General features: G+C 42.7%; 1 protein-coding gene across 1 annotated transcript in view; it reads left to right on the plus strand.

The window, feature by feature from the left end:
• Nucleotides 1–21567, plus strand: part of AIG1 (androgen induced 1) — a 281622-nt gene that overhangs the window by 227044 nt on the left and 33011 nt on the right. Inside the window, exon 4 of the mRNA XM_053592198.1 lies at nt 4061–4176. Within this exon, the coding sequence (XP_053448173.1) occupies nt 4061–4176 (116 nt within the window). The remainder of the gene's footprint in view (nt 1–4060; nt 4177–21567) is intronic.

A 21567-nucleotide genomic window follows, 5' to 3' on the forward strand; every position in this document is an offset into this window, starting at 1 on the left:
AAAAAAATTATTCTTGAGTGTGCTCCCAGCCATCTGTAACTGTCATCATACCACTAGAAGGTTATGACATCCTGCTAGCTGATTTTATTGTTTATAATTATTGATATGACATGGGAAAGAACACATTTAGCAAAATTCATTTTCTACAGTGAAGATTTTTTTGTTTATTTTGAGGCCCAAGCAAAAAAAAAGAAAAAAAAACCTAATCAGATGGAAGATAATGTAACTGACCTTCAATTATGTAATCCCACAGGTTTATTGATTCAAAGATTATTCAACCCTGATATCTTTTTAAAATATAATTCTAATGCAAAAAAAAAAGAGCATGATATATGGAGGCAGACAGAACTGGTTTTGAATCCTACCTGCAGACTTACTAGCTCTGTGATCTTAAGCAAGACAATTAACTTTACTAAGCCCTTTTTTTTTTTTTTTGCCTCATTTGCGGAATGGAATTAATAACACCCACTTAGGATGTTAGTTTAAAGATTAAATTATCTCAACAAATATTGATTGAGCACCGTCTTTGTGCCAGGCTTGTCTCTAAGCACTGCAGATACCACAATGAACAAAACATAACATAACTTTTCTTATGCAGCTGATGATCTTAAGGAGTTCAGTATTTCCCTCCAGATTCTGAAGTCCTTAAAGCAGAGTGTTGCCTAAGAATGGATTGGAACTCTGTTTCTTGTACCTGTGCTTCTAAAATAATTACCTTCTTGTCGTAGCTCATTTTAAATTATAACTAAGCTGCTAAAGGTTACTTAGTTATTCAGCAAGACCATTTGTAGATTTTTACCCCCCCCCCTTTTTTTAGTACATAAAATTTTAGTTACCTCTAAGGCACCATTTATATTTGCAATAAATATTTTGCATTTGTTAATAGAGACTGTTTTTGAGTAAACATACTTGCATTATAAATTTTTAGAAGGGGAAATATACCTTCTTCAGTGCATAAAAATTCTGAGTGATAAAGAGTTATAATACCTTGCTGTAGAAAACCTTTATCTTGAGATTGACCACTGTGCAAACTTGCCCATTCACAGTGATCCATAAAAAGATATTTTGTCAGTGGTTATGTCACTGATGGAACCAGTTGCTCCTTTTTAGTGGTGACGATGCCAGGGATGATGTGATCTAGAAAGATTTTACTTTTTCAACTGGCTTTTCTGCCTGGCATGGTCAGAACATAGCCTGCTCCTTCCATGCATGACCTCTGATGATCAGCATCTAGGCTAGATGAAATAGTGATAACTGGATAATAAAGCATATTCAGAGTGGTCATTTATGTAACCAACATCAACTGATAGAAAAGTGGATTATTTATTTCTTGGTTTGGAGAAATGAATGAAGAGGTGGAGTTTAAGAAGTTCCTTAACATCGATGAGCCAAAAATGATTATCATCTATGATCTGCCCAGGCCATCAGATTAGCATTTTTTTTGTTCAGTTTAAAGGTTTGATTTGCAGATAATTTTCTTTTATGTAAGATTTGGTATAAGTGTCCTTATGATAAAAGGATTTTTTTCCTTCTGGGTAGATGCCCAGTAATGGGATTGCAGGATCAAACAGGAGGTCTAGCTTGAGTGCTTTGAGGTTTCTCCATACTTCCTTCCAGAAAGATTGTACTAGTTTGCAGTCCCACCAGCAGTGTAAAAGTGTTACCTTCTCTCCACATCCACGCCAGCATCTGCAGTTTTGAGATTTTGTGATGTGGGCCATTCTCACTGGGGTTAGATGATATCTCAGGGTTGTTTTGATTTGCATTTCTCTAATATATAGAGATGATGAACATTTTTTCATGTGTTTGTTAGCCATTTGTCTGTCATCTTTAGAGAAGGTTCTATTCATGTCTCTTGCCCATTGCAGCTCAATTTACAACCGCCAAAATGTGGAAACAGCCTAAATGCCCACCAACCCAGGAATGGATTAACAAGCTGTGGTATATGTACATCATGGAATACTATTCAGCTATTTAAAAAAAATGGAGACTTTACATCCTTCGTATTAACCTGGATGGAAGTGGAAGACATTATTCTTAGTAAAGCATCACAAGAATGGAGAAGCATGAATCCTATGTACTCAATTTTGATATGAGGACAATTAATGACAATTAAGGTTATGGGGAAGAAAAGCAGAAAGAGTGACGGAGGGAGGGAGGTGGGACCTTGGTGTGTGTCACACTTTATGGGGGCAAGACATGATTGCAAGAGGGACTTTGCCTAACAATTGCAATCAGTGTAACCTGGCTTATTGTACCCTCAATGAATCCCCAACAATAAAAAAAAAAAAAGATTTGATAAGACATAGCCTCATTGCTAGCTATATATTTGAATTTTACGTGAACACACCATTGTAAAACTATTATTGGCATCGGCAAACTGTTGGTGAAATTTCTCTCCCAAGGTCATCTGAGGTAACTAGAATAATGAAAAACCAATAGAATAGATCTTGAAAATGCATACGTTCTCTGAATTAGCACACATCTGCATTTTGTATGGTTCCCTTCGAAGCTAATTACAGTGTTTTAAGAAATAATAATAGGTAAGATGAAAGATTAAAAAAAATAGAAAGCTACCCGACTGTTGGGATCACTCACCTGACTTTCTGGGAATGGCACACCCTAATTACTAATGTATTGACAGTCAGAACTATTACCCCGAGGAGAATGTTTGAAGCAAAGAATGTCAGGTCTTGATATTTCTTACAAAATTGTGTCTGTCTTTTTTTCTTCTTCTAAGAATATAAACAATAAGTTGTTTGAAAGACATTCACCTTGATATCCTCAACATATCTTTTGCCCTCCGAGGTCTGTCTACCACCTGGTACCATTTTACTAAAATAGGTATTAGAGTTTGAAAATAATAGCATTCAATTTCCTGCCTTTTCCTTGAATATGCAAACATTACAGCAAGAGCAGGACAAAGCTTTTTTGGTGACTGTTTAGAAGGAATTAAATAGAATTTAAGCCTGCTAATGGGTCAGTTTTCAGTTCTTCCGTATTTGTACTCTTGAGAAAATCTCCAGTGTTGGAAATAAACCTATATCCTGACCTAGTTTTATCTAAGAAGCTCTTTTGCTCTGATATCTATTCACCGATTGGATCTCTGAGGGATTTAAAAACTTGACTTTTCTTTCCTCTTACCCATGGTGGAATAAATTTCTTCTCCACTCTGGTCCACAGATCTCAGCATCCAGAGTAGCCCTTGGATCAAAAAAACAACAGTAATGTTCCACTTGGCTCCTAGGATCCTGTCTTCAAACATCATTTGTAAATGTGTGCTGGGGCAAACTGGCACGCCCTTTCTGGAAGCTGTTTTGGTATCGTTTCCTTACCTGCTGCGGAGACACACATAATTTGACATTCTATCTGGCATTACATATCAACAGCCTGAAAATCTTTGTGGCCTTTGACTATAAACAAATAATTTAACATTCAAAGAGTTCTATAAAAAATGTTCATGATGATGTTTTTTTAATAAATGAGAACTTGAAAACCTTTTACATCTTAATGTCCAAGAACAGGGATTGGTGAAATAAACCTTGGTGCATCCACAGAATGGAGTTGTAGGCAGCTCTGGTCAGAGCTGATGTTCTAGAAGAATTTCTAAAATGACCTACCAAATATTCTTATGCTAAAATATTGTGATAAAATTTCAAGACAAAATTGCATGCACAGTAGGATCTTAACTATGTGTATGTCAGTAGGAACAGGGCGGAGGGAAACAGGACATCAACCCAAAAGTTGACAGTGGTTATTTTTATTCCTTTCTCATGTTCCAATTTCTTTTTCTATACATCTTTCTGTGTTGTAGAAAATTTCCCATGACTGGAAAGATAAAATTTCAAAAATTAATACACGCAATGAAAATACCAGGGGACCAACTGATGGTCTACATGTTTCCGTCTGTGTCTGCGCTCTCTCTTCGGTGAACCGCAGACTGTGTTCCTCTCAGCGCGTTCCTAGGAATGTGCAGCATGCATTCTCTTACTGGAGAAAAAAAACAATACAGAGAGGCGATGATAAGAATCTGTGTCACCTAGTCTCTGTTCTTTTTCAGCACACGACGGTTTTGCCCTTTATATTAATCGAGATGAGGACATCGCACCATCAGTATCCCAGCAGGAGCAGTGGACTCACCGCCATATGCACCTTCTCTGTTGGCTATATATTATGGTAAGGACCATTCCTGCTGGGCTTTCTCATTGTATTAGATTTTACACTGCTAAATTTGGGCACATATTTCATTATGGATATAATCACTAACAGATTCACACTGTGTGCCTCCTTTGGTCCAAGACCTGGGCTTTGTCTCGCTTCCCCAGATGCTTATATTTTTAGAAAGTATATGCCAAACCTCACACAACAGGAATTTGTTGAACAATCCCATGTAAGCAGTGGTCCTTCCAAGGCTACATTTTTCAACTCCTTTTCAAACTAAATGTTTTTCTTGGATACCAGTTTTATTGCTTAAGGGCTTTTTTGCTTGGGGGTTTTTTGTTGTTGTTTTTGTTGGCAGGGTGGGGGTGGGTGGGAAGGAGGGCAGAAAACACGAATGAGAACAGAGGAAATGACCCCCAGAGAGTGATAGCCTTAACTTTACTAGGTAACAAGTGAAAATGTACATTTTCCTTAGTCTAGTTAAAACGTATTCCAGAATTACCTCTTACACGGAGAACATATTGAACTGTTTTGTTTTTAAATACTGGAGTAAATAAACCATGAGAAATCTTCACTGAGTCTGTTGAAGTCATAAGTGTGAGGGACCAAAGTTATCTGATAAAAGAGTTTTTGCCTGGCAAGTTTATTTCACATTCATTTCGGTTCTTATCAGGTTGTGACACTTCAGAAATTATCTTAGCATAGAGAATTTCTTATTTCTTTTTATAATTCCAAATTCTCTTTGATATACTAACACACAGCAGAGGTCCCTCCTGCCAGCATTTCTGCCTCTTGGGACTCTTTTGTCCTGAGTTCTGGGTCACCGTCCCTCCTTTAAGCCTGAAGGAATGGAGGATGCTCTTCCAAACACCCCATAACTGTACTTAATCCCACCAAAAGCCGGGAGCTCTTTGGGAGGCCCAGTCCCCATGGAGCATTTTCCTCCAGCTGGAGTAGAAATATAAAATAAAGGTCAGTACAGTACTTCACACACTTTGCATAAACAATCACATAATGCCCTAGATCTGAGCTGAAAGGGGATTTGCTGCCAGTAAGTTACACCCTGTGGCTGGATCTAAGGCAGTGGTTCTCAACCTTCCTAATGGCGTGAGCCTTTCATACAGTTCCTGTGGGTTGCTACCCACAGGTTGAGAACTGCTGACCCAAGGGGACATCCAGAAGCAGGACCCCAGAACAAGCATGTGGTAGAGTTCATCCATCCACCACTCCATCAACTAGTGAAGATGGTTGGCAAGGACTGGAGAAACATTTATTTTCCTAATCTCTTTGCCAGCTTTCTTCCCCCCTCTAACCCTTATACCTTTGACTTTCTCTGATTTAAAAAAAAAAAAAAATTCAAATGATTGGGACTCACAGATACAATGTGACTAAAGTTTTGTCTTAAAAATGAACTGATATGCTTTATGCACATGAACTTGATATTCAAATGACTGTTAACCTTTCAAAAGAGTCAAGTAGGAGGCTACACAGTTATTCCAGGGATGCCACAACGTTTAAAACTTATCTGGAACTCCCTGCAGCCTTAGTTTAAAAATCAGTCCTTTGTTCTCCACTCCCACCCCCACCCCAAATACAGTCTCATTATTTTGCATTCGTATTTGCCTGCTCTTCACCCTGGAAACTCTGGTTGTATTTCTGCAGATTTATTTATAAGCTACTGAATCATCTGTATGGCTCAGCATGGTGGTTCATGCAGGCAACCTAACACTCTGGGAGCCTAAGGCAGGACTGTGCTTGAGCTCAGGAGTTCGAGACCAGCCTGAGTAAGAGTGAGACCCTGTCTCTACTGACAATAGAAAAATTAGCCAGATGTTGTGGCAGGCACCTGTAGTTCCAGCTACTTGGGAAGCTGAGGCAGGAGGATTGCTTGAGCCTAGGAGCTTGAGGTTGCTGTGAGCTAGGCTGACCCCACAGCATTCTAACCTGGGTAAAAGAGCAAGACTGTCTTACAAAAAAAAAAAAAAAAAAAGAAAAGAAAAGAAAAAGGAAAACCTTTCTGCATCTTGTATAGCCTGAGACGTTGGGAACTATGTACTTTCTGATGGCCTGTCTTCCAGTTTGGGTACCACCAGTCCTCATCCTAAAGAGATACATGAGAGATACCACACAGCCGGCATTGCAGACCCCCAAGACCCCTTGCTAATCCCTCGCGCTCCGCATGCCAGTGAGCTTGCCAGCTCCATGCACTCCCGAGACACACCGGGACTTGTTTGGGCATGTGTTTGCATTAACCAGCGAACTCCCTCAATTTGTTCTAAGAAAGCTTTCAAAGGAGACTTTTTCCTTTGGTGTTCTGCCCCGGGCATTCATAGCTAAGCCAAGAGCTAAACAATGACCCTGCTATCATGTCACATTATATAAATCCAAGGATTTTAAATGTTATCAGAAAGGTGCTGGCTCTTGTTCCTTTCCAGACTATCTCAGGGCTGACATACCAGTGACAGCAAGAGGCTGGGGATGTGAAGTCTCTCCATAGCATATACTAGTCTTGTAACTGGACATTCCAGAGCCCCAGGCCAAAATGGAAGGAGCATTCTCCTTTTCGCATTCTAGTCATGAAATAAATAGATCTCCCTGCAGTACGGAGGATGGCTGAGCCGAATCTCCTCTGAGGGGCTGAGGCCACGCTGTCTGTCTGCTTCACTGGGACTCTAACTTCTCTCTGATCTTACGAGTCTCATCCCCATCAGAATCTAGTCTCTTGCTAGTTTTGTGCAGTCAGCATTGGGAAAGTGAGGGACCTGGACTTTTCCTTCCCCCACTGACCTGTTCCCCACTGAGCTCCTGCGCTTACTGGCTCCACTTCCCAGCCCCATCTCAGTCCTCCCCAGGCTCAGCAGCCAAAGGCCATCCCAGCGTCCTTTCACCCCCTTTTCTGCCTTCCCCCATGTTTCTCTCTCCATTAGCCAAATGTTTGGGACACAAACACCCCCATGTCCATCTGAGAGGAGCTCTTAACTTCTTTCCTGGATGCCACTCCTCCATCATCCCCCCCACACACACACATTTCTCTGCACCCTATTTGTGGAATTTCCCCTAATCAATCACAAGATCCACCCTGTTTCATGGTGGCATCAATGCAGAGGTCTCCCTGGTTTCTAAGGTGACAGTAATGATCAGGAGTCATAATGAGCACCATTCTCTCTGTGAGCCAGACATTCTGCCAAGTCCTTTTTAAGCACTGTCTTACTTAGTTCCCCTAAACAATCCCTTGTGATAGGCAGGATCTTGCCCATTTTATAGAGAAAGAAAATAAAGTTTAGAGAGATTAGATGGCTTGCCCAGGGCAGGCCACTGGACTGTTGCCAACACTCTGGTGCAGGCCCCGGCGTGTGGCTCCAGAGCGCAGGGCGTCTACCATGCACCCCACTGCCTCTCACCGTGGAGGAGGCACACTCTGGGTGACCGTGGTAAGGGAGTAGTGGGTCTGAATGTGAGGAAGCACATCAGAAGCAGCAAAGCCTGGTAGCTAAGCCTGCTTCCCGGGTTGGGATTCTGGCTCCTACTCTTAACCATTGTGAGCTTTGACTTCCTTGGAAGTAAAGCAGAGGAGAGGGCAGCCTGGCCCTGTAGGCCCCATGGAATGAGGCCTGGCTTCCAGCAGAAAGTTTCTAGATCGGCCATTATCCATTCTAAGAAATTCCTCAGCAAAGGGGTAGGTAATGTGTCATTTTCAAGTGTTTCAGAATTACAGTTCCTTTTTCTCATTCTGGCTTATTTGTACACTCTTCACTTTAAAAATTAAAAAACAACTTTAAAGGACATGAAAATAGCATCATTTTAATTATAAAGAACTACTAGGAAATCTTCTAGAGGGGCTGGGTAAAATAGGGGATTCTAAGGCTGTGGGTTCCCAACTGCTGTCACCCTCTAGTTGACATATTACACAAGAGAAGACATCTTCATGCCACCTGGTGTGGCCGCCTGGAGCTGAACCTGTTCCCAGGCTGCCTCCCTGCTCCCCACGAGCACCTGGATCCTGTCTCCCCACGGTTTTATGGCAGCTCATGGCTCTTCTTTTCAATCCGCAGAGCACAGAGAGAGGAAACCAACTTACACCATGGAAAATGTATATCCCCAAGGGTTCACCAGAGGTCTCCTCTGACTTAAGGAGTCTCCTTTCAGCCCCATCCCATAGTGGTTTCTCATTTGTTCAGCACCCACGTGAGACCTCAGCAGCCGTGTATTAGTAATAATACATAATACACGCTGAACCTTACATGCAAGGCACACCAGGACTGGGTAAATGTTAGTGAAGAGGATAAAATGGACCCTGAGAGTTTCTTCTTATGGATAAATATTTCTTTTTGCTGCTGTGAGCTCATTTAAAACAAAGCAGAGATTTCTGTTGTCTCAGGACCCTAGTGGTTTTAGATAAATTCCATATCCCAAATCTCATTTCCCCAGATGTGTTCATTGAATAACTTTCCAACACAAAAAGTAAACCAAAGTAAAATCAGAATGAAGTTTGTTCTTTCTTTCATGATGCAATCCTATGTTATCTCATATGAGAATCCTATTTCCCACCAAATTTGATTATCTCTCAGCTGGGCAATTGTGGGTTATTTTTTATTTTCCTGTTGAAACGTTTCTGTTTTCTCAAGTTTCTGCTGGAAAGATACATTATTTTATTTTTCATATATTATTTTTTAAACATGGAAAAAATTCTCAAATTAAAAATAAGTGTACTCAAATTCAAAAGTCTTCAAATTATTAGCCATGAACAAGTAATATTGTTAGCATAAAATTTATATCTTCTTCAAGAAGATGTAAGAAAATGAAATTTTAGACCATGGATCCCTTGGATCCAGTGTTTCTTTACCAGTTAAGCAAATCTAGCCAACATGTTGCTGTTATTTGACCAGCTGATGACATTATTTTGTTTGGCTTTAACCTTTCATGCCACCGTAACTGACTACCCTGTTGACTTTTACATCTATAATAGCTCGTGTAAGTTTTCCTGATTTTCTGGCACTGAAGAACCAAATCCAAGCTGCACAGTCTAAAGAGAGATATCTTCCTTGGAGTTTTTAAGAGACAGCCAAAAGACTCTGCTTCCTTCCTCACCCCCAAAGCCCTCTTCCATGCCTGTCTCCTCACCCTCCTCCCCCTGCCAGGCTGGGAAACTGGGAGATAGGGAGAGGGTCTTTGCAGTCTTGAGTTTGGGGTCTGGAAGAGCCAGTGGGGAAGGAAGTGACTCTCCACACTCACCAAAGCCAAGTATGAGGCTCCAAGAGAATCCTTGAGGATGAAGCAGGAATTACATTTAGGAATCAGACTTGTTAACCTCCATATGCCTCCTACCAGAGCAAGGAAGAGAGCCTCGGAAGGATCTGGCAGGGTGGGGAGAGAGGAAGCTATAGAGCCACCTGTGATCCCGTCATGTCTGTCCAGGATGGACAAGTTCCTGGCGCCTTTGGTTTGAGATAGAGGAAGGTTGCTGGAATTGAGCACTCTCAGTGGTAGCCTAACCTGGGCAAGGGTTTCCCAGTGGTGAGAAACAATGGGGTGGCCAGATATAGCGGCTCATGCAGGCAATCCCAGCGCTTTAGGAGGCCAAAGGGAAAGGATCAGTTGAGGCCAGGAGTTCAAGACCATCTTGGGCAACTTAGCGAGACCCCCATCTCTATAGAAAAATTTAAAAATTTTGCTGGTGTGATAATGCACACCCGTATACCCAGCTACTTAGGAGTCTGACTTGAGGAAGGAGGATCGCTTGAGCCCAGGAGTTTGAGATTGAAGTGAGCTATGATAACACCACTGCCCTCCAGCCTAGGGTGACAGAGTGAGAATCTGTCTCTATTTAAAAAGAAAGAAAGAGAGAAACGGGGTCGGGGGCGGGGGAAGGAAGGGTTCTGCTATGGGCAGGAGCCAGGGGTTGTTGAAGAGGTCCCCCTGGAGCCAGCCAGATCCACCACCTAAGGAAACTCTACAGTCCCTTCAGAGATCCCTATAAACCTCATATGTACACCCTTTGCAGAAGTGAGTGTATAGACTTTAACCTCACAGCACTGATCAATGAGAAGTTGGGATTAGCCAGAGGAACAGGGGTAGCCTCTTTGCATAACTGCAGACAATGCAGTCAGGATATATTCACCCTCCTTCCATTTCCCCTCCCATGCCTCCAGTCAGGGAAGAGGATACGTCCTGGAACCAGGCCAGGCCCTCCCTCCCACTCCACTTCAGCATCCTGGAATGGGTAGCAGAATGAAAAAGCAAAGCCCCTTCCCACTCAAGGCTCCAACAGTACACCTGGTGGTGAGTGAGGAAGCTATATAGTGTTCAAGGAAGGCAAACGCCAGTGTGTCAGAGCAGAGTGAGGGGGGTTCGGGGGAGGATCCTTCAGGGACTTCCAGGCCATCAGAAGGACTTGTCCTTAGTTCAGAATGAAATCAGGAGTCACAGGAAGGTTGGAACAGAGAATTGCATTGACATGATCTGAGATATTTGTAATGGATAGCTTTGGCTACTATATTGAGAATGGACTGGGTTCCAGGATGGCACAGGGAAATGGTGACAGATGAAGTGGCCTGGACCCTGGTGCTAGATCTTTAATCTCAGTATAGAAGGCAAAAATAATGCCCACCCACCCACCAAAGTCATCCACATCCTAATCCCCAGAACCTGTGAATATGTTACCTTAGAGGTGTAAGGGAAAGGGGACTTTGCACATGGGAATAAGTTAAGGCCCTGAGGTGGGGAGTTAGGCCCTCAGTAGTGCTAGGCAGAGAGACACTGTGACTATGGAAAAACAGATGCCACACGGAGATGCAAGACTCAAACTGCTGTCAACGGCCTTGAAGCCAGAGGAAGGGGGCTGTGAGCATAGTATGTGGGTCACCTCAGAAACCAGAAGAGGCAAAGAAACAGAATCTCCCCTAAAAATTGCAGAAAGGGTCGCCCCAACCAACATCTCGACTTCAGCCTGGGAAGACCTCTGTTAGGCTTCTGACCTACAGAATTGCAAGACAGATTCGTAAAGTTTTATGCCACGAGGGGTGTGGTACTGTGTTACAGCAGGAATAGAAAACTAGTACTTGGGCAAAACACTTACTCTTTCCCCATCAAAAACAAACAACAACAACAAAGCAATGATGTTGCTGGGAGAAGCAGAAAAGCTTGCAAATTCCAGCATGTAATGGGCACTCAGTGTCATGGCTGCTGTTGTTGTTCTGGTCTTGTCCTGTTTAACACCGGGAGTGCTCAGTCTTGAGGGACCTTTAACCTGGTCCCTTTGTGCAAATTTCTTCCCACATTAACCTTCCCCTGTGAGGTAAGTCCAGATCTTTGAAGTTAGATACTCCATGTTCAGGGCCCCTCTTGCTGGGTCCCTGAGCGGATTGGTTCTCGTCTCTTAGCCTTATTTTTGCCACCTTTACAACGTGAGAGAATACCTGGCTCCAAGAACTGAGGGTACTAATGAGCATACAGGGACACTCAGGAGAGAGGGCATCTCTCCTGCCTCCTAGGCAACAAAAATCCCAAATGCCTTCAGTCTCTGTGAGAAAGGTTTGTTCTCTCTCTCTCTCTCTGTCTCTCTCTCTCCCCCACCACTATTATTTTATTTTCATTTTATCTCCTGCTTTTCATGTGGTTTGGTCCTACTTTATGAATTTTTAGCTCCTTGTAGCCTATTAAGAATGCTAAAGAGTTTTTGGATATTTTTCTTGTGGTTTGTATATTATTTCCAGAGCTCTGCTTTTCCCCTAAGAATTGTGAATGCCTTTGCTTTCCCATTATTGCAACCTGCTTATTAATATTTTTTACAAGCACTTTGATGAGAGTGGGTTGTTTTCTCATCTTTTAAGGAGAGATCTGTCTGGACTATTGAGGGCTTGACAACTGAGAGTGTGGCATGCTCTCAGCCCCTCACAGTGTCCGCTTGGGTGTTGGGCAGATCAGTTTCTGCATCTGGATAGAAACGCTTATGTATATAACCCATCTCAGTTCCAAGTATTTATTCTTCTGAGATTTTTCCTCTCCTGCCCCCAGCAGCTGGTTTTCAGATATTCTTGGAGTACATGAAGAACTAGAATTCTCCGTATGCTATTAACTGTGTCCCAGCCCCAAACCATCTTTATGTGGGATCCTTCCCACACTCCCAGCGGCCCTGCAGCCGCCTGCACCGCACTTGTTCCCCGCAGTCTGCCGGGGTCCCCAGTGTGGTGCTACGTGTGTTCTCCGTGCGACCTGGTGATATCCCCCTCCATTTCTCCAGCCATCTTGGTCCACTCCCCTCCACCTCCAGCTCACTCCCTAGTCCTCTCAGCAGATGGTCTGGCCTTTTGTTTCACAGAGAAAACAAAAGACTCTAAAAGGGACTCCTTTGATTTCCTCTGCAAACATCCTTCCTGCACTCGCCTCCCTGCCTTGAGCAATAGGGAAGAGTTTCTCCACTCTTCAGCAGGCAATCCTCCTTCTGGGCTCTGTCCCGATCTCCATGCTCCAGGCAATCCTCCTTCTGGGTTCTGGCCCAATCTCAGTGCTCCAGGCAATCCTCCTTCTGGGCTCTGGCCCGATCTCCGTGCTCCAGGCAATCCTCCTTCTGGGCTCTGGCCCAATCTCCGTGCTCCAGGCAATCCTCCTTCTGGGCTCTGGCCCGATCTCCATGCTCCAGGCAATCCTCCTTCTGGGCTCTGGCCCAATCTCCGTTCTCCAGGCAATCCTCCTTCTGGGCTCTGGCCCGATCTCTGTGCTCCAGGCAATCCTCCTTCTGGGCTTTGGTCCGATCTCCGTGCTCCTGGGCCCTCACCAGTGATCATCCCTTCATGCTTTTGGCACTTCAGCCTCCCTGCCGCATCCTTCCAATCAGCCTATGAACACAGTCTACTCCAGACTTAGTCTTCACCTTACAAAAATAGCTCTTCTAGGTCCACCTCTTTCTTATACATCAAGCTCCTGCCTTATCTCTTTACTCACAGCCTACTTTCTCCAAAAATTATCTATACTATCTCTCCTCCCATTTACCCATTTAAGAGACAGGGTAGAGTAGTGGTTGAGGGAATGGACTCATGAGCCAGACTGTCAAAGCCTGAATCCTGCTTCTGCCCTATGACCTTGAGCAAGGCAGTTAAGCTCTCTGCCTTAGATTTTTCATCTGTAGATAAACAATAGCACCTCCCTCACCGGGTTGTTGTGATCATTAAAGTAATATGAATCTTCAGTATGTATTTAGCATATGGGATAGTGCCTAGCACGGAGTGTGTACTATGTTATTACTATTAATACTGTTCTTATTAACCCACTCCAATGTGGCTTAAGCTTGCATTACTTTAGCAAACTATTTGCTGATGTCACCAGTGACTTCTCGTTTGCTAAATATATGGACTGCTTTGCAGACCTCTTCTCAATTGACATTTCAGCAATTTGAGGCTAAAACATCACCTCTTCCTAAAACACTCTTTCTGTTTTCCTCCAATTCTCAAGGTGTTCCCTCTCAGTCTCATGGGCTGAGTTCTTCAAAGCTCAGTCCCAGGTTCTTCCTTTACTGCCCAGTCTCCCTGGTAACCCCAGCAGCATGAGTTTCCGACACCTCCATTCCAGATCCGCCACCCAGACCTCTCTCCTCCAAGCCTCATCCGCATATACTCCCACAGTAATTGCAACCAACCTCATGCCATACCCAATTTCTCATCCCACCTCAAACCTGCAACCCTCTGTTCTCACTCCCCAGTGAGTTTTTCGTGCCAGGAACCGGTGAGATGTCCTCAACCTGGGCTTGCTTCCGGCAATGGCTCACCAGTTTCCGGCTTGTCTGCCCCCAACAAGTTTCCGGCTTGTGTGCCCCCAAAGTTTTTAGAATCTGCCCTTGGCTCCATCTCCAACACCGTTGTCTAAGCTTCACTTCTGTCTGTCAGACCACTGCATGGAATTGTCCTCCCCCACCCTCCACCCTGTCTAACCACAGGGTCCCTGAGGGACTTTAAAAACAAATATTATCATGGCATCCCGTTCTCTGAGAGTGGATGAGTTCCCATTGCTTCTAGGGATAAAATCCAAAATCCCTTTATGTGGCTTAGGGGCTGTGCATTCCCTGACCCCTGCTGACCTCTCTGGCCTCATCACCCTCTTCTTCCCCCTTTTCTTGCCAGCTCCAGGTCTCTTGGATTGTTAAGAGCTGTAAGCACCTTCCCACATCAAAGGTTTCACTTCCTCCACACGGCCACCCTCCTCTCCCCAAGCCATGTCTCCCAAGGTCAAAGCTTTTACTTCCTCCTCCGCACAGCCACTCTCCTTTCCCCCAGCCATTGAGAATTCCAAATCTCACTCATCTTCCAGGCTGTAGCTTGACTATCTCTTTCTCAAGGAGCCTTCTCTGATTCTCCAGACCTCACTCAGCATCTTTGTGCTAACTGTGATAGTCCCCTGTTCATTTCCACCAGGGAATTTAAAAGATAGTTTGTGGTTATTTGGTTAATTTTTACCAGGCTTGCCTCCAAAATTCCCTCCCTTCACTACCTAGGGCAAGAGAAACAGCAGCACTTGAGATGCTCTTAAGGAAAATGAAGTGAGCCTCCTTCTCTCCAGCATTCTAAAGGTTAATCCAAACACATTTTCTTTAGGCATCACATCAATCAAAACGTCAGAGAAAATTTTCTTCAGGTAGATTGTTTAATAAGAGAAATTGTGACAGAGCATGAGTTTTAAATGCAAGCGATGTAGGGAAAATGAATATGGGCATGTATGTGTGTGTGTGTACACGCACCTCTCTCACACCCTGTAAAGTGTTTACAATACCCCTGCCATCCATTTCTCTGACATTGAACTTCAGCTTTATTGTTTCTTCTCCCACCTGCCTGATTCATTTAAATTGCCAGCTGAAGCTGATCAGCTTATAGGTGAACCCTCCCTGGCTGCACTCCTTGCTGAAGTGACATCCCGGAAGAGAGATGACCCAGTTCAGGCAATAAAAACATTTCAAGAGAAGGAAAGATTCATTTATTAGCAAAATTATAGCCTCTTCGTTTTCCCTCAGGTGAGCCTTAGTGGTGTCTTTGATAGTCTGAGAGCATTTTGAAGGCTCAGAATTGTGTCCTCTGGTGGGCAGCACGGGATGGTGTTATGTCAAAGTTTCTGCAGTGACCCCTGGCCTACCAAGTCTCTCTGTGGGCAGATGATTTCTACAGTTGGCAAGAACTGGGAGAAAGCTAGGTGAGGTAGCTCACATCTGTAATCCTAGCACTTTGGAAGCAAGCGGATTGCTTGAACTTCAGGAGTTCAAGACCAGCCTGAGCAAGAGTGAGACCCAGCCTTTAAAAAATAGCCAGGTGTTGTGATGGTGCCTATAATCCCAGTGCTCAGGGAGGCTGAGGCAAGAGGATCACTTGAGCCCAAGAGTTTGAGGTTGCTGTGAGCTATGATGCCACAGCACTCTGCCCTGGGCAGCAAAGTAAGACTCTGTCTCAAATTGAAAAAAAAAAAAAAGGAATTGGAAGGAAACAAGTCCCCAGGCATTTGGTCTCCCATGTCACAACAGAGGCACAAATTAAAAACAGGTTAAAAATAAACAATTTAGATAAGGAGGTATCTGTGACAGAGACATTATACTCCAAGAGTCAATAGAAATTTACAGCCAAAATAACCTTCTGCTGGTGATATAATGGGAAATGGCTAGAGAAACTCAGACTAAAAAGGCCATACAAAACTTTGATTTTATGCATTCAAGAAGTGTCCTTTCCTTAGTCATTTTTCGAAGGCAGAGAAGCAACTAGCTTAATTATTACCATTATTATTTTTTTGAGACAGAGTCTCACTTTGCCACCCTGAGTAGAGTGCTATGGCATCGCAGCTCACAGCAAGCTCAAAGTCTTAAGCTTGAGCAATCCTCTTGCCTCAGACTCCCAAGTAGCTGAGACTATAGGTGCAACCACTGTATTTGGCTAGTTTTTCTATTTATAGTGGAAATGGGGTCTTGCTCTTACTCAGGCTGTTCTCAAACTTCTGAGCTCAAGCAATCCACCCACCTTTGGTTCCCAGAATGCTAGGATTATAGGTGTGAGCCATGCCGGCTGTGATTATTACTATCATTATATTTTAATTCTTCCACATTCTGGAAGATCTAGGTACCTGTTGACTAGGGGGACAATGCTCATTAACTCTCTCAAACAAGTGTTTACTGAGTGCCTACCAGGTGTCAGGCGTTCTGGTAGGTGCCAGAGGTAAACAATGTAAAAGGCTTTGGCTCTGCCCTCAAGGAGCTTATGGCCTGTTGGAAGATACAGGGAAATAAAAAGTTGATAAGGGCTATTTATAAGAGGAGAAATATTCGGGGATCTAAGAGTCCAGACGAAAGTTCCCTAACCTAGACTCTGAGCATCATGAAAAGCTTCCCGGAGGAGGAAGTGACTTGTAAACTGCCCCACTGAGGGGAAGAGTGAGACTTACGCAGGTCCAGGGTCAGAGGGTCCCAGGCAGAGAGAGGAGCTAGCTTAGAAACAGCAGGGAGGAAACCATAGTCAGGAGGCCAAGAAGGTCAGCGCTTCTGGATCCATGGAAATTTCACCTTCCTCCGATCACAGCAACGTAAACTCCACCTCAACTCTCCACACTGAAACTGTTTTTATTGTACCTTCCCACAGTGTCCTCTTTGAGCTGATCCTTTGGTGGCTGATTGGTTGATCCGTCTATGCATTTCCGATGGCGCTACCCTTCTCAGGCCCGCGTTCTCCACATTCCCTCGTGCTCCAAGGCCCTTAGCAAGCTTTCTCACACTGCCTCCCAGCCACTTTCCCCTTCTCAGCCAGAGAGTTTGTTTTAAAATGCAAATTCTATTATGTCAATCCTCCTACTTAAAACTCTTTAATAGTTTGGGTTTTTCCCCCCACCCCCAGCTTTGGTGTTTTGTTTTTTCTTTTTTTTGGTAGCACTTTTATTTTTTCTTGCACAATGACGTATCCCTGGGCTATGATATTCTCACGCAACAGGAGAAAAACAAGATGTGTAAGTCATCCTTAAAAGCTGAGAATTACATAACAAAAATCTTACATAAATTGAAACGATGCATAAAATTACAGATTCAAATACGAACCATTTTGCAACTATAGTGAGTAATTTAGCCCCATGACATTCTGCTGGAAAAGCATTGGATAAGAAAGAAAATGGAGGCCTAAGGTTGGGTTAGCTGTGTTTTTTCTAGCTCTGCTGGAAGACTACAAGAAAAAAAGTGACAGTTCATTCATAAATTCTTGCCAATCTCTGGAGAAAGTCAGGAAATGTTGGTAGTACTTTGTTGAGATCCAATCAGGTCTGAGAGGAGAGAAGAGTCACAAGAAGATCAGTGAGCCAAAGAGCCATCCTATCAGGCCAAGTTCCTTCCAGAATCATGTTGCCGTTGGTCTCCTTTTGCCACATAAAGTACTCAACCACATGTACTAAGCTTTAAAGGTATGTCAAGAATTTATTTTTATTTTTTTTATTTATTTATTTTTATTAAACCATAGCTGTGTACATTAGTATGATTGTGGGGCACCATACACTTGGTTCATGCTACAAAAGCTATGTCAAGAATTTATTTCTTCATTATAAAGAATTAGTTGACTTGAGTATGTTATAAAATAGGGCTATGTGCCTATCACACAAAGACAGGCGTCTCTTTTTTACAAAGGTATCTTCAAGGTAGATCCGTCTAACATAAGATCTATGCCTCTTCCAGGGCAAACTTACACTTGGAAACTAAGTCCTGCAGAAAGTGCAATGTATCTCCTGACTGTGCACTTACAGTGGGCAGCAGACAGGCCGAACCCATCAGAGTCCCGCTCGTTAATTCTCACCTGCTTGGAGGCCAAGAGAGTAACGCCATGCAGTGCTTGCACTCAGTGCAGGAATAATCCATGTGGTAGCTCATACTGGCACTTTACTACTTCTTTTCTTTGCAAGATTGTTAAAGGTTGTATTTTCATCTCAACTAGAAGATTTATTTTTATTTCAGAATTTTACAGGAATGCACAAATTTTGGTTACATAGTTTGTTTTGTACATTTCAGGTTAAAGTTTTAAGTGTACCCTTCACTCAGAATGTGTGCTTTATACCCAGTTAGGTGTGAATTAACCCCCCTCCATTCCCCTCCTACCTGCTTGATTCCCATTGTGTTTTACTTCCCTATGGGCACTTAAGGGTTGGTCAACTAGTTCCAATTTAATAAATTTAGTACTGAGTACATGTGGTGTTTGTTTATGCAGTCTTGTGATACTTTTACAGCTGAATAATATTTCATTGTGTGGATACACCACATTTTGTTTATCTATTCATCAATCGGTGGACCTTTGGACTGTTTCCACCTTTTGGCTAAAGATGGACGTTTGAAGGTATAAAACATGGTTAAAGGGAAACAGAGCTAATAGGCAGGCAGGAGGTATTTCAGGCCACTGAGAGGGCCTGGTAGAATTTGGAGACCATGGTATAGGTTGCACAGTCACACAGTTTATGACACTGAACCCTGCCTCTTCCCAGAACTCCACACATCAGCTCTACTAAACTACAAGCAGAGCTATGAACCCACTTCCAAGATTTACAGTGTTCTCTCTGTGCCTGGACCATTTCTTTCCAGGTCTCATCACCACTCCCGTCTACCTTTGAGGCTCAGATCAGATACCACTTTCTCCAGGAAACCTTTCCTGACACTCTGAACCTGTGTAGCCCTTCCTGTACTCTCATGGCACGCTCCACCCTTCCATCACAGCCTTTCTAACATCACTTCACAACCTCACCTCTGCACCTCCACTAAGATAGAATCTTGTGGGCAACAACTATGACATTCACCAGATTATCCTGCAGGCCTAGGATGGAGCCTGCTTCCTTAAGGGGGATACTTCAGTAAACATCAATGAACAAGCATTGCATACTCTCAAAAACATGAATCCATGAGGGCTGAGGATGCTAAGGACTAAGCCAGGGTAGGAATGGGGCTGTCTCTCCAACACATTCACAGCTGAAATTCCTCAGAGATGAATTTTTACACCTTTAAAAATAAGTGAGAACTGGAGTAATTAATGTTTGTCAAAACGTATTTATTTATATTTCTGGACAAGTTTTTCATCAAAGTGGAAAATAAATCTTTCAGAAATATTAACTTTGCAATTCTCTCATTTTCTTTCTTTGTCCACATTTGATACTCTATTCTCCAGGGGTGATTTCTAAAACAAAAAGAAACTAGAAAGAGTGCTCACAGGTAGAGAAAAATAGCATACTAGCCAGGGTGTCAATCATAATTTAGGTTTAGAAAGGACCTCGTTAGTCATTAGAGAGGAAATGCTTTTTAAAAAGGAAGAGAAAGAAAGAAAGAAAAAAAAAGTAAACCGCTAGTGATATGCCTCCCCCTGCCCATTACCTTCAAAGAATTTTTTATAAAACACTTTTTGTTAACTAAATTAACATTTTGACCACATACATGTCTAAAAAATTACTAAGTTATGGGAAAATCAGGGTTTTCAATAGCGTATTAACTTCAAAAGGATATCCTGGACACGACCAAATAAATACTCCCTTTAAATGGCCACACATGGAAAATACAGCTTCATTTTAAAAATCATATACTAAAAGCTTTAGACTGAGTTTTCCTTTGAAGAAGCCTCATGTAGAAGAAGAAATACCTCACACATACAAATTAAGTAAGGATGATCTATTGAAATGTAGCTGGCAAGGATCCAGCTTCTTAGTTTGCTTTTAATCCTTTATTTCAAAGTGCATGCATCTTTAACTAGGTAGCTAGCTTCTATAAGAGACAAATAGTGGGAGATGGCCTTAAATTGACTCTTGTTTGAAATCCAAAGTATATCAATACACAGTCCCCTGTGCTTATCTAATAATGAGACTGGACAAGAATAATGCTCCTCGGATTGCAGTGTTCAAGGCATTCATTAAAATTAATAATCAGTGCTCTTGTATAGAAGCTCTGTGCCTAATGTCGATCGTTGATGGGCCCTTTATTATGTGGCATTTGCTAATATTCGAGTAGCAAGGAGCTCACCACAAAGGCTATCAGGTAGGTTTCCATGGTAGCAGTCTTTCTTTTGTTATTTGCATTTGTAACAGAGACAGTATCCAAACTCACCGTGTCACTGCTTAATAAAATGAAATGGAATATTGGTGATGCCAACAGAGCCAGGAAGCTGGCCTCTGGGTGTGACAAGGGCAGGTGTGATGTCCATTCAGGTTGTCTTGTGAGCAGCTGTCTACCAAGCACGCAGGACTTGTGTCCCTTTGATCTTTGTCCATGTTAATAACCTTCAATTGCCTTGTGTTATTGGTCTAGGGACAAATAGAAATCAATGATGGATAGAATGATCCATCAGTGCTAAATCTTACGAAAAACAGTTTGTAAGAGTGCATTGTAAAAAGTGTAGAAGAAAAATTTTTGCTTTTTAAGATATAAGAATAACATTGAGGAATGAATCCAATGGATTTTGTTGAGCTTGTATGTGTGTTCACTTTTCCCAGTGACTTTTAATACCTAGATTTGCTCGTTTTATCTTCATTGTCTGAAATAAATGCATTCTGGTAAGTGTCACTTATCTTTGGCTGTGAGTGGGTTATTTGAGCTCAGAGCAGCACAAGGGAGCTTTATTATGCAGCCTGTCTTGCTCTGAGGTCAACAGTGAAGTCAACTAGTACTCAGTCATTCAAATAACGAGGAGCACAGCCTGAGTCTTACCCTAGTTCTGTTCTGTCATTCATTCCTACCAAAACATCACTTTTGCCAATTCATTCAGGAGAGAATAAAAACTATAACTCTTAATTTAATGCACCTTTCTCCTTCCTATAGGCTAGGAGATCTGAAAACATTCATGACTATGTAGGTCTTTAGTGTGCCATTTTAGCTCCTTTAATCTGTGAAATTTCCACAAGGTATTATATGGCTTTTCCTTATAGTTTCAGCCTCCAACATAAATGGATTAACCAGGTATAACATCCATGGGGGTGCATAAAGTTTCTGCCATCTATTAAATCTATTTAAAAAATATTATTTACAAGAAAAGTTCAGTGGGATGGAGAGCAGACATTAACAAGGACAGGAGTATGATTTTGGCCAGTGAGGCAGAAATGGAAATGTCCCAGGTTTGAGATGGAAGAAATTTAAACTCAATCAAGGGTTAAAGGTCTCCAGCGTGGAGTCCTTAAGAAGCTTCCACTCACCTTTAGGATGGATGATGAAAGAATGTGGGGAAGACCAGGATCAAGGGAGAGACTAAAGGTGAGCAGGGCTGGAAACAGGAGGACTAACTGATCGGGACTAGGGCATCTGGCAAAGGACTCTGCATGGACAGGAGCAGAGGCAGAGCCTCCAGAGATCGGCCACGGGAGGAGCAGGTGGATGGTTTTCTCTACTGCTTCCAGATACCTTGTAGTGACTAATCTTGGAAAAAAAGGAAAGGTCTTGACTGTTTCTGG

The sequence above is a fragment of the Nycticebus coucang genome, chromosome 5 (assembly GCF_027406575.1).
Source record: "Nycticebus coucang isolate mNycCou1 chromosome 5, mNycCou1.pri, whole genome shotgun sequence".
NCBI classification, from domain to species: domain Eukaryota; kingdom Metazoa; phylum Chordata; class Mammalia; order Primates; family Lorisidae; genus Nycticebus; species Nycticebus coucang.